At 35.2% G+C, this 13,208-nt stretch overlaps 1 protein-coding gene across 1 annotated transcript in view; it reads left to right on the forward strand.

Moving 5' to 3' along the window:
* Window positions 1-12,231, forward strand: part of LOC105441784 (neuroblast differentiation-associated protein AHNAK-like) — a 47,520-nt gene extending 35,289 nt beyond the window's left edge. The window contains exons 3-7 of the mRNA XM_011673239.2: window positions 1,576-1,800; window positions 2,236-2,431; window positions 5,546-5,739; window positions 6,777-6,978; window positions 8,711-12,231. Coding sequence (XP_011671541.2) covers window positions 1,576-1,800; window positions 2,236-2,431; window positions 5,546-5,739; window positions 6,777-6,978; window positions 8,711-9,423 — 1,530 coding nt within the window. The 3' untranslated portion in view covers window positions 9,424-12,231. The remainder of the gene's footprint in view (window positions 1-1,575; window positions 1,801-2,235; window positions 2,432-5,545; window positions 5,740-6,776; window positions 6,979-8,710) is intronic.
* The last annotated feature ends 977 nt before the right edge of the window (window positions 12,232-13,208 follow it).

Consider the following 13,208-nt stretch of genomic DNA (forward strand, 5'->3'; position numbering starts at 1 on the left):
CAAGATCCAGCCTTCCCTGGTCCCTTTTAATTTTGTAATTTACTTTGTGAGTCTTGTGAAGATGCTAATTAAGAGCCTGCTTCGCACACATGCACTCATTATTGCCTCGTCGCCATTTTGAAATATCATCGCTTTGTTCTGTGGGAATTTTGTTTTTTCCAGCAAATTACTTTAATAAACTGTAAACTTATTTTGTTTGTTTCCTTTGGGAAAATATTCCCTTTTTGGCCCTTTTATATCTTAACCCTTTTATATCTTAACCCTCTTATATCTTAACCAAGGATCTAAGACAAACATATTCTCCCACTTCTTGTATATTCCTGAACACTATATCTGCTCTAGTGTGTGTCTGACCAGGGAAAGGTGACTAGGTATCAGTTTGAGAAAGCTAGATCTTTTTACCTGCCTGCACTGAAGACCAACATTACCAATATGACAGATTCAGAAATAATACCTTGTTCTGCATAAGCAGATTTCAAGTTCTGGTAATAAATAACCTAACCCCTGAGGAAAAGTAGCATTTAATACTGGAAATGTAGACCTATTCACTTCAGCTGAACCTGAGTGTAAATCAAACCTTGGAATTCTATCAGGGTAAAACAATGCAAAGCTCTTTATGCCATGCCTGCACCCCCTTTTTGATTCGTACCTCAAGGATTATAACAGAAAAGAGAGAGAAAAGTATGGTTTTGAATTTCACACTAAAAGATTTGCCATAACTGACCTTGCTCGGCCGAGCACCTGGGTCAGATTTAATCCTGACAGCAATGCTTTAAGGAGGGAACAAGATTTGAAAGTCAAGAAATCCTATAAAGAATGGGGAAATCCAGGCCATGTCATGAAATCCACTGAAATGAAATTGCCGGGATCAAGATTTCAATAAAGTGCTGGAGCATTTGTTAATATCTTCAATAGATTCAAAGGCCTGCCATACATGTCAAACCTCTAAAAATTTGTGACATATTAATATTTTCCAAAGTACATTCACAAATGAATCTGGTCAGATGGATTAACTATTGGAATACAATATAGTAAATCGGTTCTTCATTTTCATTTCAGTGATCCAACTCTGTCAGAAAGTTGCCTCAGTTCAGGCTTCTTAAGATGAGCTTCTTAACCAATTTGATCTCTTACCATTCCATGTACTCTTTATATCTTAAAATCTTAACATAGACTATATTATAGACAGTTTTATTTCAACGCCATGTACATTTATATCACCCCTCATGTCATGACGCAGAACCTGAATTTTAAGGAAAAAAATAGTTTTTCTCTCAATAGGAAATGAAACATGTTTACATTTTATGAGAACATTTATCTCTCATATTCATAGCCTAAATTTCCAGATAGATCTGGGCAAGTTACCAGCCACCAGTCATCAAAATCACTTGATCCTTAAAAATTGTGTGCAATTATTACCATGAATATCCATAATAAAAAAAGGTTGTTTGTGGATGGTATTTTTTTCTTTCTTTTTCCTTGATGGGGGGTCTGGCTCGTTAACAAAAATATGTAATATATATGAATGAAGTCTAATCTGTACAAATCATTCTCTTTATCATCATTCTCTCACAGAATTTGAATTTGAAGACAGAGATCAAGGCAGCCAATGGTAAGGGTTTCCCAGCTGCTACTGTCTTCGAGCACTCTTTGCGTTTCTTCCATGACCATGCTGTAGAAGAACTATGTGATCAGTCTATGGATGGTGAGGTGGACCCTAGAGATATCAGATGGGTGCTGACGGTACCTGCTATCTGGAAACAACCAGCCAAGCAGTTCATGAGACAAGCTGCTTACAAGGTAAGTCGTACCTCAGTTCGCCGCTAAACCATCTCAACAGTGACTGTAATGATCAATTTTTGGCCATTTGAGGTAAAGTAATCCTTTGCTTGGTCTGTCGTCAGTGTGGTATCAGGCTTACGGGGTATGATGTTCAAGAAATAATGATATTACAATTTAGTAATTATTATAAGGAGCTGAATGTAAGTTTTGACATCATGGATGCCAAAAATTCCTGTTAGGGAGGAATTATTTCTCTTATTTTCTTTTAAACCCTAGGCTCCTCTCAATTTCTAAAAGAATTTAATGTACACTGCATGCCTAATTTTGTTGTGAGAGAATCCTAACTATGCGTACAAGAACAAGAACCCTAGATGATTAAAAGTATAAAAGGAGGAGAGACATTACATATTCAAAGCTTTCCAATTTTTACCTGCTACTTGAAATGATTAATAGGCCGGCCTAGCATCACCATCCAGACCTGATCGGCTGCTGATAGCACTGGAGCCAGAGGCTGCGTCAATTTACATCAGGAAACTTCGCCTGAGAGAGCTAGCACCGGAACACCAGTCACAGAGACAGAAGTGGCTCAGGAGTAGTACAGGCAAAATCACCAAGTCCAACTCACAGGTCTCAGAGAGCATCAGACATGGTATGGTGATGATGATGATGGTGATGATGATGATGGTGGTGATGCTGATGGTGGTGATGATGATGGTGATGATGATGATGATAATGGTGATGATGATGATGGTGGTGGTGGTGATGGTGATGGTGGTGGTGATGATGGTGATGATGATAATGGTGATGATGATGATGGTGATGATGATGATGGTGGTGATGCTGATGGTGCTGATGGTGGTGGTGATGATGATAATGGTGATGATGATGATGGTGGTGGCGGTGATGCTGATGGTGGTGGTGATGATAATGATGATGATCATGATGATCCTGATGATCATGATCATGATGATGATGGTGGTGGTGATGATGATGATGACAGTGATGATGAGGAAAGCAATGATGGCGATGGTGACGATGATGATGATTATGGTGACAATGATGGTGATGATGACAATGATGGTGAGAATGGTGGTAATGGTGTTTCATGGTATCTGATGATGGTGATTATGCGGATAAGGATTATTTTGATGGTGATGGTGGTCATGATGATGATGATGACAAGGAAAGATAAAAGAAGCTACCTATAGTTATAATGTAAACACAATTTATAACCAGTCACCACCCCCATGACTATACTAGATCATGGTTTATTTGACACAAATTGTAATACCATTACTATCCCTAAATCTGATAGGAACAAGTTAGACTTTCTCCTATCAGATATAAGGATAAAGTGTCTTGTACTTGGACTTTTTTCCTTTAATAAAGTTATAATGTAACATGTAGGCATTATAGGCATGTCCTTTACTTATCAAACACATGTTATCATTAGGTAAACGAAAATCTGTTGATTCGATGAAACAGTGTTTAGGACATTGTCTAGATTTGTCAGAGTTTTGGTACAATTCCACATCACTTTGAATTTCATTGAGCCTTCTTATTTCTGAGCTCAGTTTGGTGAAATCTGGGTTCAACCGTGATGAAAGTGCATTTCCCAAATGATGCAAAACATGGAACGTGGAAATATGATAATTGTAAGATTAAGTCATCACCAAGGCCACATCATTCTTTAATATTTGAGTCTCATACTCTCAGGAGAGTATCAGCAATGACAGTGATGACAAGGAAAAAAAGAGGGATTGAAGGAAGTTTTATTAAAGCTTTTGTAAATCGTGTTGCACCACAGGTAATGGTATGCACGTGTATTGAAAGCTTATCAACCAAAATATCATATTCTCAAACCATCTGTGATAGATCGTCTCAAAATGCTCCTATACTTGGTATTAGCATGCAGTTTTGATTCTCCCAACATTGTTAGTATTGTAGATGAACACAAGGATCAAAGCTGAACACTGTGATATATCATGACTCATATATCTCAGAAATGAATCAGTAATACTAAAAAGGTGGAAGGGGTATGGTTTATGAAAATTATGGTACGTGATGGTACCTAATGTGTTGATGGGGAAAGAAAAGGAAATAGAAAAAAGTGAGAGGAAGTGAGACATACTCCTTCGAGATAAAAACTGAAGAGTTGAAACCAATGCACCACTGTCTTTCATTTTGTTTACGTGACACGAAATACTCACTCTAAGATAAATGCCTTTCCATAATGAAAAAAAGATGACACTGCCAGATATATTATTATTTTCATACCACTTGGATTAAGTCTAAATGTGGAGTAACTTTTATCCTGTCAGTTTTTTATATCGCTAACTATTCAAACTTTAAAAGTGCAATCGTATTTGATTATAATTTGCTAGCTCTATTACCAGTCCATTTTTCCATGTGGTTCACTGTACTCTGACTCATTGCATACTGTATATCATTGATATTTTGTAATACCTTTTGTTTGTTCACATCATCAGTACAAACAAGCAGAGTTTGCCAAGCATGAAAACAGTAAACATGTTTTGTGTTTTTCCATCCCTAGACATCACAACTCGATATGAACATGGTATCTTATCGGAGAAGTCCTTTGAAAGGTCACCCCTTGAAATTCTTCTCATAGTTGATGTAAATTATGATTCGTAAATTTGATATTGTGGATGGTGGTGGCAAAATTAACAAAAAGTTTTTTAATCTGTGGTGCAGTGGATTTTGCTATTCTTTCTTTCATTTCACTTGTTTGATAACTTCTATTCTGCACTACTCAAATTTCAATTGCTGAGTAAACTTTTGAATATTTTTATTTACAGTTGTTTGGATTATGAGAAACAAAGTCAAGATCTAAATGTAATACATTATTGCTGGTATTAAAGGGGCACTGAAAATGCTACATAGTGCATTCAGCAGTTCTGTCTTTTTCCATCTTTCCATCCATAACTGAAAAGTGAAATACTATCCTCTCTATTCTTGATCGATTTCTTATATCAAAATAATGTCGCAATTGGTGGCGGGTGCTATAAAGGGTTCAGGTTGTATTTAACTTCACACACTTCTTTCGCAGTATCACTTCTCCATGTTAAACACAATCATACATTTAACACCATTTTCTCTATCTTCTTCATATTACGTTTGGGTGCAGTTTGTGAAAAGTGCATGTACTGATGGATTAAGAAATTTGCACAAAACATTTCTTTGCTGAAAATTTTACTTTTGTCTTGGAATATGCTGACAGTTTCAACATTTGTAATTGTAATATGATAATAGGGAGGAAATCAATTTTAAAATGGTTTGAAAAAAAAATATTGGACATTTTTTAGCAAAATGGTTATCAGGTCATTGTACCAGTATATTGAAAGACAAGATAACTGTTTCTGTATTTATGCTTAAATGGAATGCTCAAAGACAAAAAAAAATGGTAGCTCCATACATACAGATTATTTTTTCAGAGAAAATGGAATGATATGTAACATTGCACATGATATGTTAATGGTACCTTGAGATGGCTCACCTGTATTTTGTCACTTTGTAGATTATTTCCTCTGGCTGCATTTTAGACAAAGTAAAACATGTTGCAATAAGGATTAATGTAATAAGTGCTCAAAACTCAAAGATTTCTGAAATTGGATTTTGCAGTTCATGTATTCAGTTCAGTATAGTGTAAGATATTAGAAAAAATAAAGCTTTTTAATTGCGATTTTTGAAGAAAATTTAAAATATTGACCTATTGGTTTCAATCCCTTCCATGATCTGACAGGTACTCGTTACATGGTTGTAGACTGTGGAGGAGGGACTGTGGACATCACTGTCCATGAGGTAGAGGAAGGACAAGGTACCCTCAAGGAGCTTCACAAGGCTGCAGGAGGGAGGTATGGCTCAGTCAGTATCGACCAAGAGTTTGAACAACTCCTTGTGGACATCTTCAGTCAAGACTTCATTGAGGAATTCAAGGTTTGTCAAGTTCAGTTTTAGAGGAGGTCCAAGGTTTATTTTGTCACGTTTGTTCCCAACTTCATTGATGATTTGATTGTACCTGGTGCTTGTATTAAGTTGATGGCTGCACTATAGCTATATAGATCAGACCAACTGTAAGAGAAATATTTATAGCAGGGGTCGACATATAACAGGTGCCTGAGAAACATAGGCATGATGGGCTTCCAAAGTCTAGGTCTGGACCCCAAAACTCTCAAAATGTTAACATAGGACTGATGCATACAGACTCTAGAAATTGCAATCTGGACCCCCTAAGAAATAGCATGGAGCCCTGTTTATAGTTTTAATTATGTTCAATGTGGGAAACAAAATGAACGGGTACCTTGGAATTGTCCTTTCTTCGATTTATATGATCTTACATGTACTTCAAGTTCTAACAATTTTGTTATATGCCAATAAATAAAGAACCAACTTTTACAAAAGTTTTATTTTCTCCCAGGACATGAGTGTGAAGTGAAAACGAGACACTTAAAAGATTCTTGTTCTTTTCCAATTTTTTGAGGGTCCATCTAACCACAGCATAGTCCAGCCAGCATGATAGAAAATCTATTTGTTACAGTGGACAATAAGTTTTAAGCTTTGCTCAAAGCATGGATTCTATACATTTTAGACCACAGATGTTTTGCATAGATTTACAGCAAGGTTATGGAGTGGAGAAGTTCCGAATGAACCTTGGTCTAAGACTCCAAAACTTAATAATACACCATTACAGAGGGCTCTACCTGTTCATAAGTTTAGGTTATTTTGGTACTCATGATTGAAGATGTTAATCTACATTGGCCACACTCAGCCAAGGTGAGGTAAATGGGTACCTAGCAGGAATTAATTCCTTGAAATGCTAGAGAGCTGTATTGGCAGCTAGGTTAAAGTCGGGGTAATAATTAAATAGTGTGCCTGGGAATAGAATTATCTAGATAGACGGCGCTATACAAATGCCTATTGTTATTATTATTTAAGGCATCTACTAATAAGCTGGCATCATACTGTTCTTTCAGGTCAAGAGACCAGCAGGCTGGGTGGACCTTATGATTGCTTTCGAGGCTCGCAAGCGCAACGCGAGCCCCTGGAAGAACAACCCCCTCAACGTGTCGCTGCCTTTCTCCTTCATCGACTACTACAAGAAATACACCAACGGCAAACAGATGGAAGACACTGTCAGGAAGTATAACTACAAAGATGTCACATGGTCGGCACAAGGTAGGTTTAATTTAATACTCTTCTTGCAAGCACAAATAGTCTTTTGAGAGCGAGAAGGGCATTAATTCAAATACTTCTACACAGAATTGACTTCTAGCTGTCAAAATATTGAATATTATCTTAACTGGTTATTTAGATGGACCTCTTCTACACAAAAACTACAACAGGATGAAAACCCGGAAATGTGTTTATTCTCTTTTAGGAAGACATGGGATCTCCAAAGTTATAAGGTGTCTGCCAGACAGGATCAAGGCGATGTTCTGAATTATTAAGAAAATTGTTGGGGGATAACAAATAATTTGACTAGCATTAATTACTTATATTTTATGGTCAACTTCTTGAGCAAGTGACCCCAACAAATATTTGATGGTTCTTTGAACATTAAGTGCATTTGAAAAGATGATCATTTAGCAGCCTATTTCAAAATCATTTGAGAGCTTCACTAGATGGAGCAAATATTTAGTGGTCCATCAATATGTCTACAGGTTGAATAAAATACAGGGTATTCTTAGAATATGCATATTGAAATTTGATTCAAAATTCTTTGCCTCATTTGTGTTTTGAAGGCTCTTTATAACTTCTTAAGTCAATAGCTAATTCTTTGGTCAAGTATTATCTTGATAAATTAATATCATAATTTGCAATCATCATTACACCACCTAGCCTTTGCAGATAATTAAGATTGTTTCCCTGTTAAATTTGTATATATTTTGCTTTAAGCATGGGATTTTCTTTGCTGTTCTTTGATATGCTGTTAAGCATGGTATCTATTAAATACTGTATTGAATAAATTTTACGATTGCGTGCTATGATTTGTTTTACTCTTGACTTGTACACAAACATATCATTTTTACTTCTATTTGCATAAATCATATAATTGTATATTACAAACACTTCATATATTCCATGACATCATACATATACCATAGAGTTGATATACATGCAGTCACCCACATTTCAAGATGGGCAGAAATATAAAATACTTTATCTTCAATGTATTTTACACTTTTATTGTTTTTGCACAATGAAAACCGACAGTTTCACAAGAAATGCTCATTTCCCCCCATGACATAATTTGCCATACACTGTAGATATACATGCTCAATCACCCATCTTTCATGAATACACTGAAAGTAAAAAATCACTTATTTGTATAAGAATATTTGTCCATCCCTACCACATTTCATTTTCATTTCCAAAGGGTAAAAAAAAAGCTACCGGTATGGTCATGAAGTTGAGGTGTATTTCCTACAACTTTTCACCAAAGACAAGAAATGAAATATCTTGGTACTCGATTTATGTTTCACAAATTTTCCATTACATCTCATATTCAAAGCTTTTTCATATCATATACATGTTTCTTGAAGAGAAATTAATATTCTAGCTTGTTTCTCAAATGAGACATTCTTTTGTGGTAAAAAGAAAGTCAGATCAAATCAGTATTCAACATAAGAAGAAAAAAAAAACATGCAGAAAGATGACATCTAAGGTACATTTTAGATGTGAAACCTTTACAAGAGAATAGGCACTCATTCGTACATACCTCAAAATATTATACATATTTGTACATGTACATCTGCCTGCCATTTATCTGAGCGCATGCTGCATCGATCATATGCCAACATATTTTACATTTCCAGCTTCCGCACTGACCCATTAACCATGCTTTCATCCTAACATGCCACCCTCCTCTTCTCTCTTGTCTCATTGTCTTCCGCTCTTGGAGTTCCAGGTATGCTGCGGTTCACACCAGAAGGCATGCAGCGGCTCTTCGCTTCCACCATGGAGCGGCTCATCAGCGGTGTAGATGAGGTCCTCAGCTCCCCAAGCCTGACTGGTATCTCCTACCTGTTTGTCGTGGGTGGGTTTGCCCAGTCGGCCCTCCTGCAGAGTGCCATCCGCAAGAAGTTCAGTAGCCAGCTGAGGATCATCATCCCGCGTGACCTAGGACTGTCCATCCTGAAGGGGGCGGTCTTGTTCGGCATGGATCCGTCAGCAGTTCGAGTGCGGCGCTCAAGGCTCACCTACGGCGTCGGCGTCCTCAACAAATTCCAACCCGGCAAGCATCCCGATGAGAAGAAGGTGTCCAAGGACAACATGGACTGGTGTAAGGACATCTTTGATACGTTCGTCCAAGCCGATGAGTCCGTGGCTGTTGGTGACAAGGTGACCCGAAGCTACACACCGGCTAAACCATCACAACAGGCGATCATCATCAACATCTACTGCAGCGACAGGGAAAACGTGAGGTTTATCACGGATGAAGGCGTCTGCAAGTGCGGCACCCTCAGCATCGATGTGAGTGATTCACAGTATAGTGGCATGAAGGGCAGAAGAGAGCTTCAACTCACCATGCAGTATGGTGATACAGAAATCAAAGTCAGCGCTCTGGATGTCCCAACAGGGAAGTGCGTCAAGTCCAACATTGACTTCTTGAATAAGTAAAGGAGATTAAGAAATAAGTGAACTTAATAGCTATATATATTTGTATATAAATATATATTTTCTTTTGTTCATGGTGCTTCTTTAATGTTTGAATTCTATTAAGGAATAATAATGTTAAGGGCTCTCTTGGAACATACGATTCCAGTTTGTTTGGATACAGAAAGTATCCATTACAAATACTACGTTTGTATTTTCTTGGTAATAGATTGATTGGAGATGATACAAAATTGAACAAACAATGAATTTACTCAATATCATAATTATATGAAATCCATGCTGTTCTATTCCATATAGTATTATATTTAATGCCTTAGATCAAATTGGTGTCGAATCTTAGTGTCTTATTTCTATGAAAATGAATTAATGAATTTCTCTTCCAGTTTTTATCATCGATTGGAATTCAGTATTGAATTTGGATCGTCATACCTAGCTCACTCATAGGTCTTGCCATATTTAAATGTAGTGTTCCTTTTATATTCTACCAAAGTACCTATTCTGAAAGTGTCTTCTGACAAATCTTCCACCGAAACAAAATAATCTCTGTGGTATTCCAAAGCTCATCTATGCATTCCTTTGTCTTGCCACTAAATATTTTATACCAACTCATTTGTATTAGAAACTCTCCTCAAGTTTGCCCAAAATATTCTCCTAAAATGTCAATTCATATCATATACCATTGTATGTTGTATTTATTATTTATGTATACACTTTGTACCTCAGGCACTCTTGTTATGTTTATGTTTTGAAATAAATGTAAAAATTACATATTCTTATTATACACAGTGGTATTGTACATGTACATGTATATCAAATCTGTTGAAGATTTGATGTCTACTTTAATATTCAAATTTCACATTGGCAGTGTTTGACAAGAGATTTTGCTAGTTTTGTTTGTATCTAGACAACATAATTTGTAAATAGCTTTTCAAGCATTTGTTTTCATTTTTAACTTCCATGCTAAATTACTACGTCTTTATAAGAGTTCACACCCAAATGATAATGTTAGTTTTTTTTTAAAGTATAAAAACTCAATAAAATGTGAAGCCCGCTGCATCTTTAATCAATCAGCTGTAAATATCACAGTAAGTGCCTACCCTTTGTCAAGATTTGTATTTTGTAATAAATGTGTACATATTTTATATACTATTGTTAAACAGTATTTATAGGATAAATGAAATACATTTAGTTGAAATTGATTGTAGCTATAGTATTAACTTGCCATATTAAAATTGTCAGAAACATTTACACTATTGATTATGTGTACCGTATACAACTTTTTTGTCTGTTACCAAAATGATGATAAAATAGTATGATGGGTGTTTTTAATTCTGGTGTCAATTGATTTTTAGAATTTATCAATTTGTAGGACTTACACAAGAAAGGGACCTTTCTATTTAAAGTACATAATCATAATTTGTTTACCCTATGCTATTGATGAACATGTTAAAAGTTTTGAAAAGTTGAAAATGTTTAGGCCATTTGCCATTCGGGAAAGGCATTCTACGCAGAAATATTTCTTCTTTAGGGAGGATATCAGACAACATCTTCATAATAATTGAAGGAACCTTTTCCTCTTGGAATTGCTACTTTCATTACTTAAAATATGTGCCCCAGCTCTTCCTATAAGATTTGTAATCATTCTGGAGAAAGTTGTTTGGATATTTCATTGAGAAGTAAAAAAAAAATCCAGTGAAATTGTGTTGTACATTTGTAATTTTGTGTATTCGACCGAGGACACTTTCCTGTATATGTCTTCCCTATATTCAAATAGTTCATGCCTTCCTAATGTATCTTTATATCTGTATCTGTAATTCAATTCGGTCATTAATACCACAGTGGTTATTTACTGGTACGTGTATTCCATGTGTAATTTGTATCTGTATTTTACATAATGTACAAGTCTGCCATTGTGCAATTTATATTTGTTGTATAAAAGTCATTTATCTATTTGTTATTACTCTTTCCATTTATAGCACATGTGGGCGAGATGTCATTTTCGTACGAGTTTTAAAGGGAGGGGCTACTGCATCATCCTTTAGTTTTAAACAATCCCATGTTCAGTGTAATTGGGGGGAATGTCATATACTATTGCAGGTAGCTTGGTTTATTTGAGGGGGCGAGAACGGAAGTTGCTATTTATCTCTTTAAATCTAAGTTGATATATCAACTTGTGAATGTATATTATTCAGTCAATTTAATGGTATTTGTCTTTTTTTAACTTTAATTTGTTTGTTTAATGCAGTCAAAAATATGAAAGTAACTTTATAACTCACAAGTAAATGTAAAGTAAATTTGATTTTCTGTGTGAGACTCGTTGACGACTGAGGCTTTAGACAATGTACTTATGGTTCGTATTCCTATATATGAATCATTTGGATTTATTGGTTAGATTTTTTTCTTCTTCAAACATCCTTTGATAATGAATGTAGAATATATGATGGCTTTGCTTCATCACTCAGATATCATTAATAAACTTGTAATATTTATGTAAATACTTCAGTTTACGTAATTTGTATCCATTGATGTATAGAAGTTCATATTACATATCTGTTCAAGTATAGTATACTTGGAAATAGCATGGAAGATAATCTCATAATTTACAAGTTAATCTGTAGTCCTTTTTCAGTTCTTAAACATTGCATAATTACTTCTCATCCTTTATATGAATTAGCTTATATATTGTATTCAAAAACTTTGTATCCCTTTGTATGTTATTATTGAACTTATCTTATTATTTAGAAATCTATGTACCTCATGTTATTGTTGTATTAAAAATCCAATAAACTGTATTACTGATTCATTTATGTACAGATTTGCATTTGCATTGTTTCTTACTTCTGTGTGGTGATGTTCACAAAGCATAAATGAAAATGAACACTCTTTCCCCTCCTCCTTCTCCCTCTTCCTCCTCCTCCTCCTTCTCCCTGTTCTTCTCTCTCTCTCTCTTCCTCTTTATCTTCCTCGTCTTATTCCTTTTCTTCTTTTTCTTCCTGATGAATGTAGATGAACAGGAATAAATAATTTGTTTAAATCATTACAAACTTACATAATTATTTATCCTGCTCATATTATTCAATCAGTAAACTTCCATAAATAAGGCTACAATAAAAAAAAATTAAAAGGTATTACATTTTCAGAATAATGCAGACTTTGCCAATCACATTTGTCATTTATATATATAAAGATCTACTTTATTGGTTTATTCGGTTTCTGATTATAAAATTACGCAACTGTATGAAATTTCATATAAATCAGTAATAAACAATTTTTGTCATCAAATAATACATTCTATACACAAACATGTATAATTATTTTACAATAATTAATCTACATCAGCGCTTCTCGACCTTTTTTAACTTCGGTCCACTTCAGCTATTACAAAAATTCGAGGCCCATCTTGCGAAAAATTTGAAACAAAATTACAATACAACACAATACAATGTGACACAAGAAAATAAAGAACAGATTATGTGGTTATGGTGGTGGTTATGGTGGTAATTATATGTGTTGTGCCATTCTTGGTTGTAATGCTAGTACTACACTTTTCTCACAGACAAATCTTTGAGAAATTTTTTGAACAGGTAACCATATACTAGTATAGCTGTATTCTAGCTTTGTCATGTAAGACACATTTTGGGGGTATTTTATTCCTTTTTCAAAATGTGTTTTTGGCTGACCGGGCTGTGCAGCTCACCGGTTGAAAACGCTGATCTACATAGATTAGACATCATGCACATCAAGATGATTGCTATGCTCTAGCACAAGTTAAATATACCCCTTGAGAT

The sequence above is a fragment of the Strongylocentrotus purpuratus genome, unplaced genomic scaffold (genome assembly GCF_000002235.5).
Source record: "Strongylocentrotus purpuratus isolate Spur 01 unplaced genomic scaffold, Spur_5.0 spur5_scaffold_15, whole genome shotgun sequence".
Taxonomy (NCBI): Eukaryota; Metazoa; Echinodermata; class Echinoidea; order Camarodonta; family Strongylocentrotidae; genus Strongylocentrotus; species Strongylocentrotus purpuratus.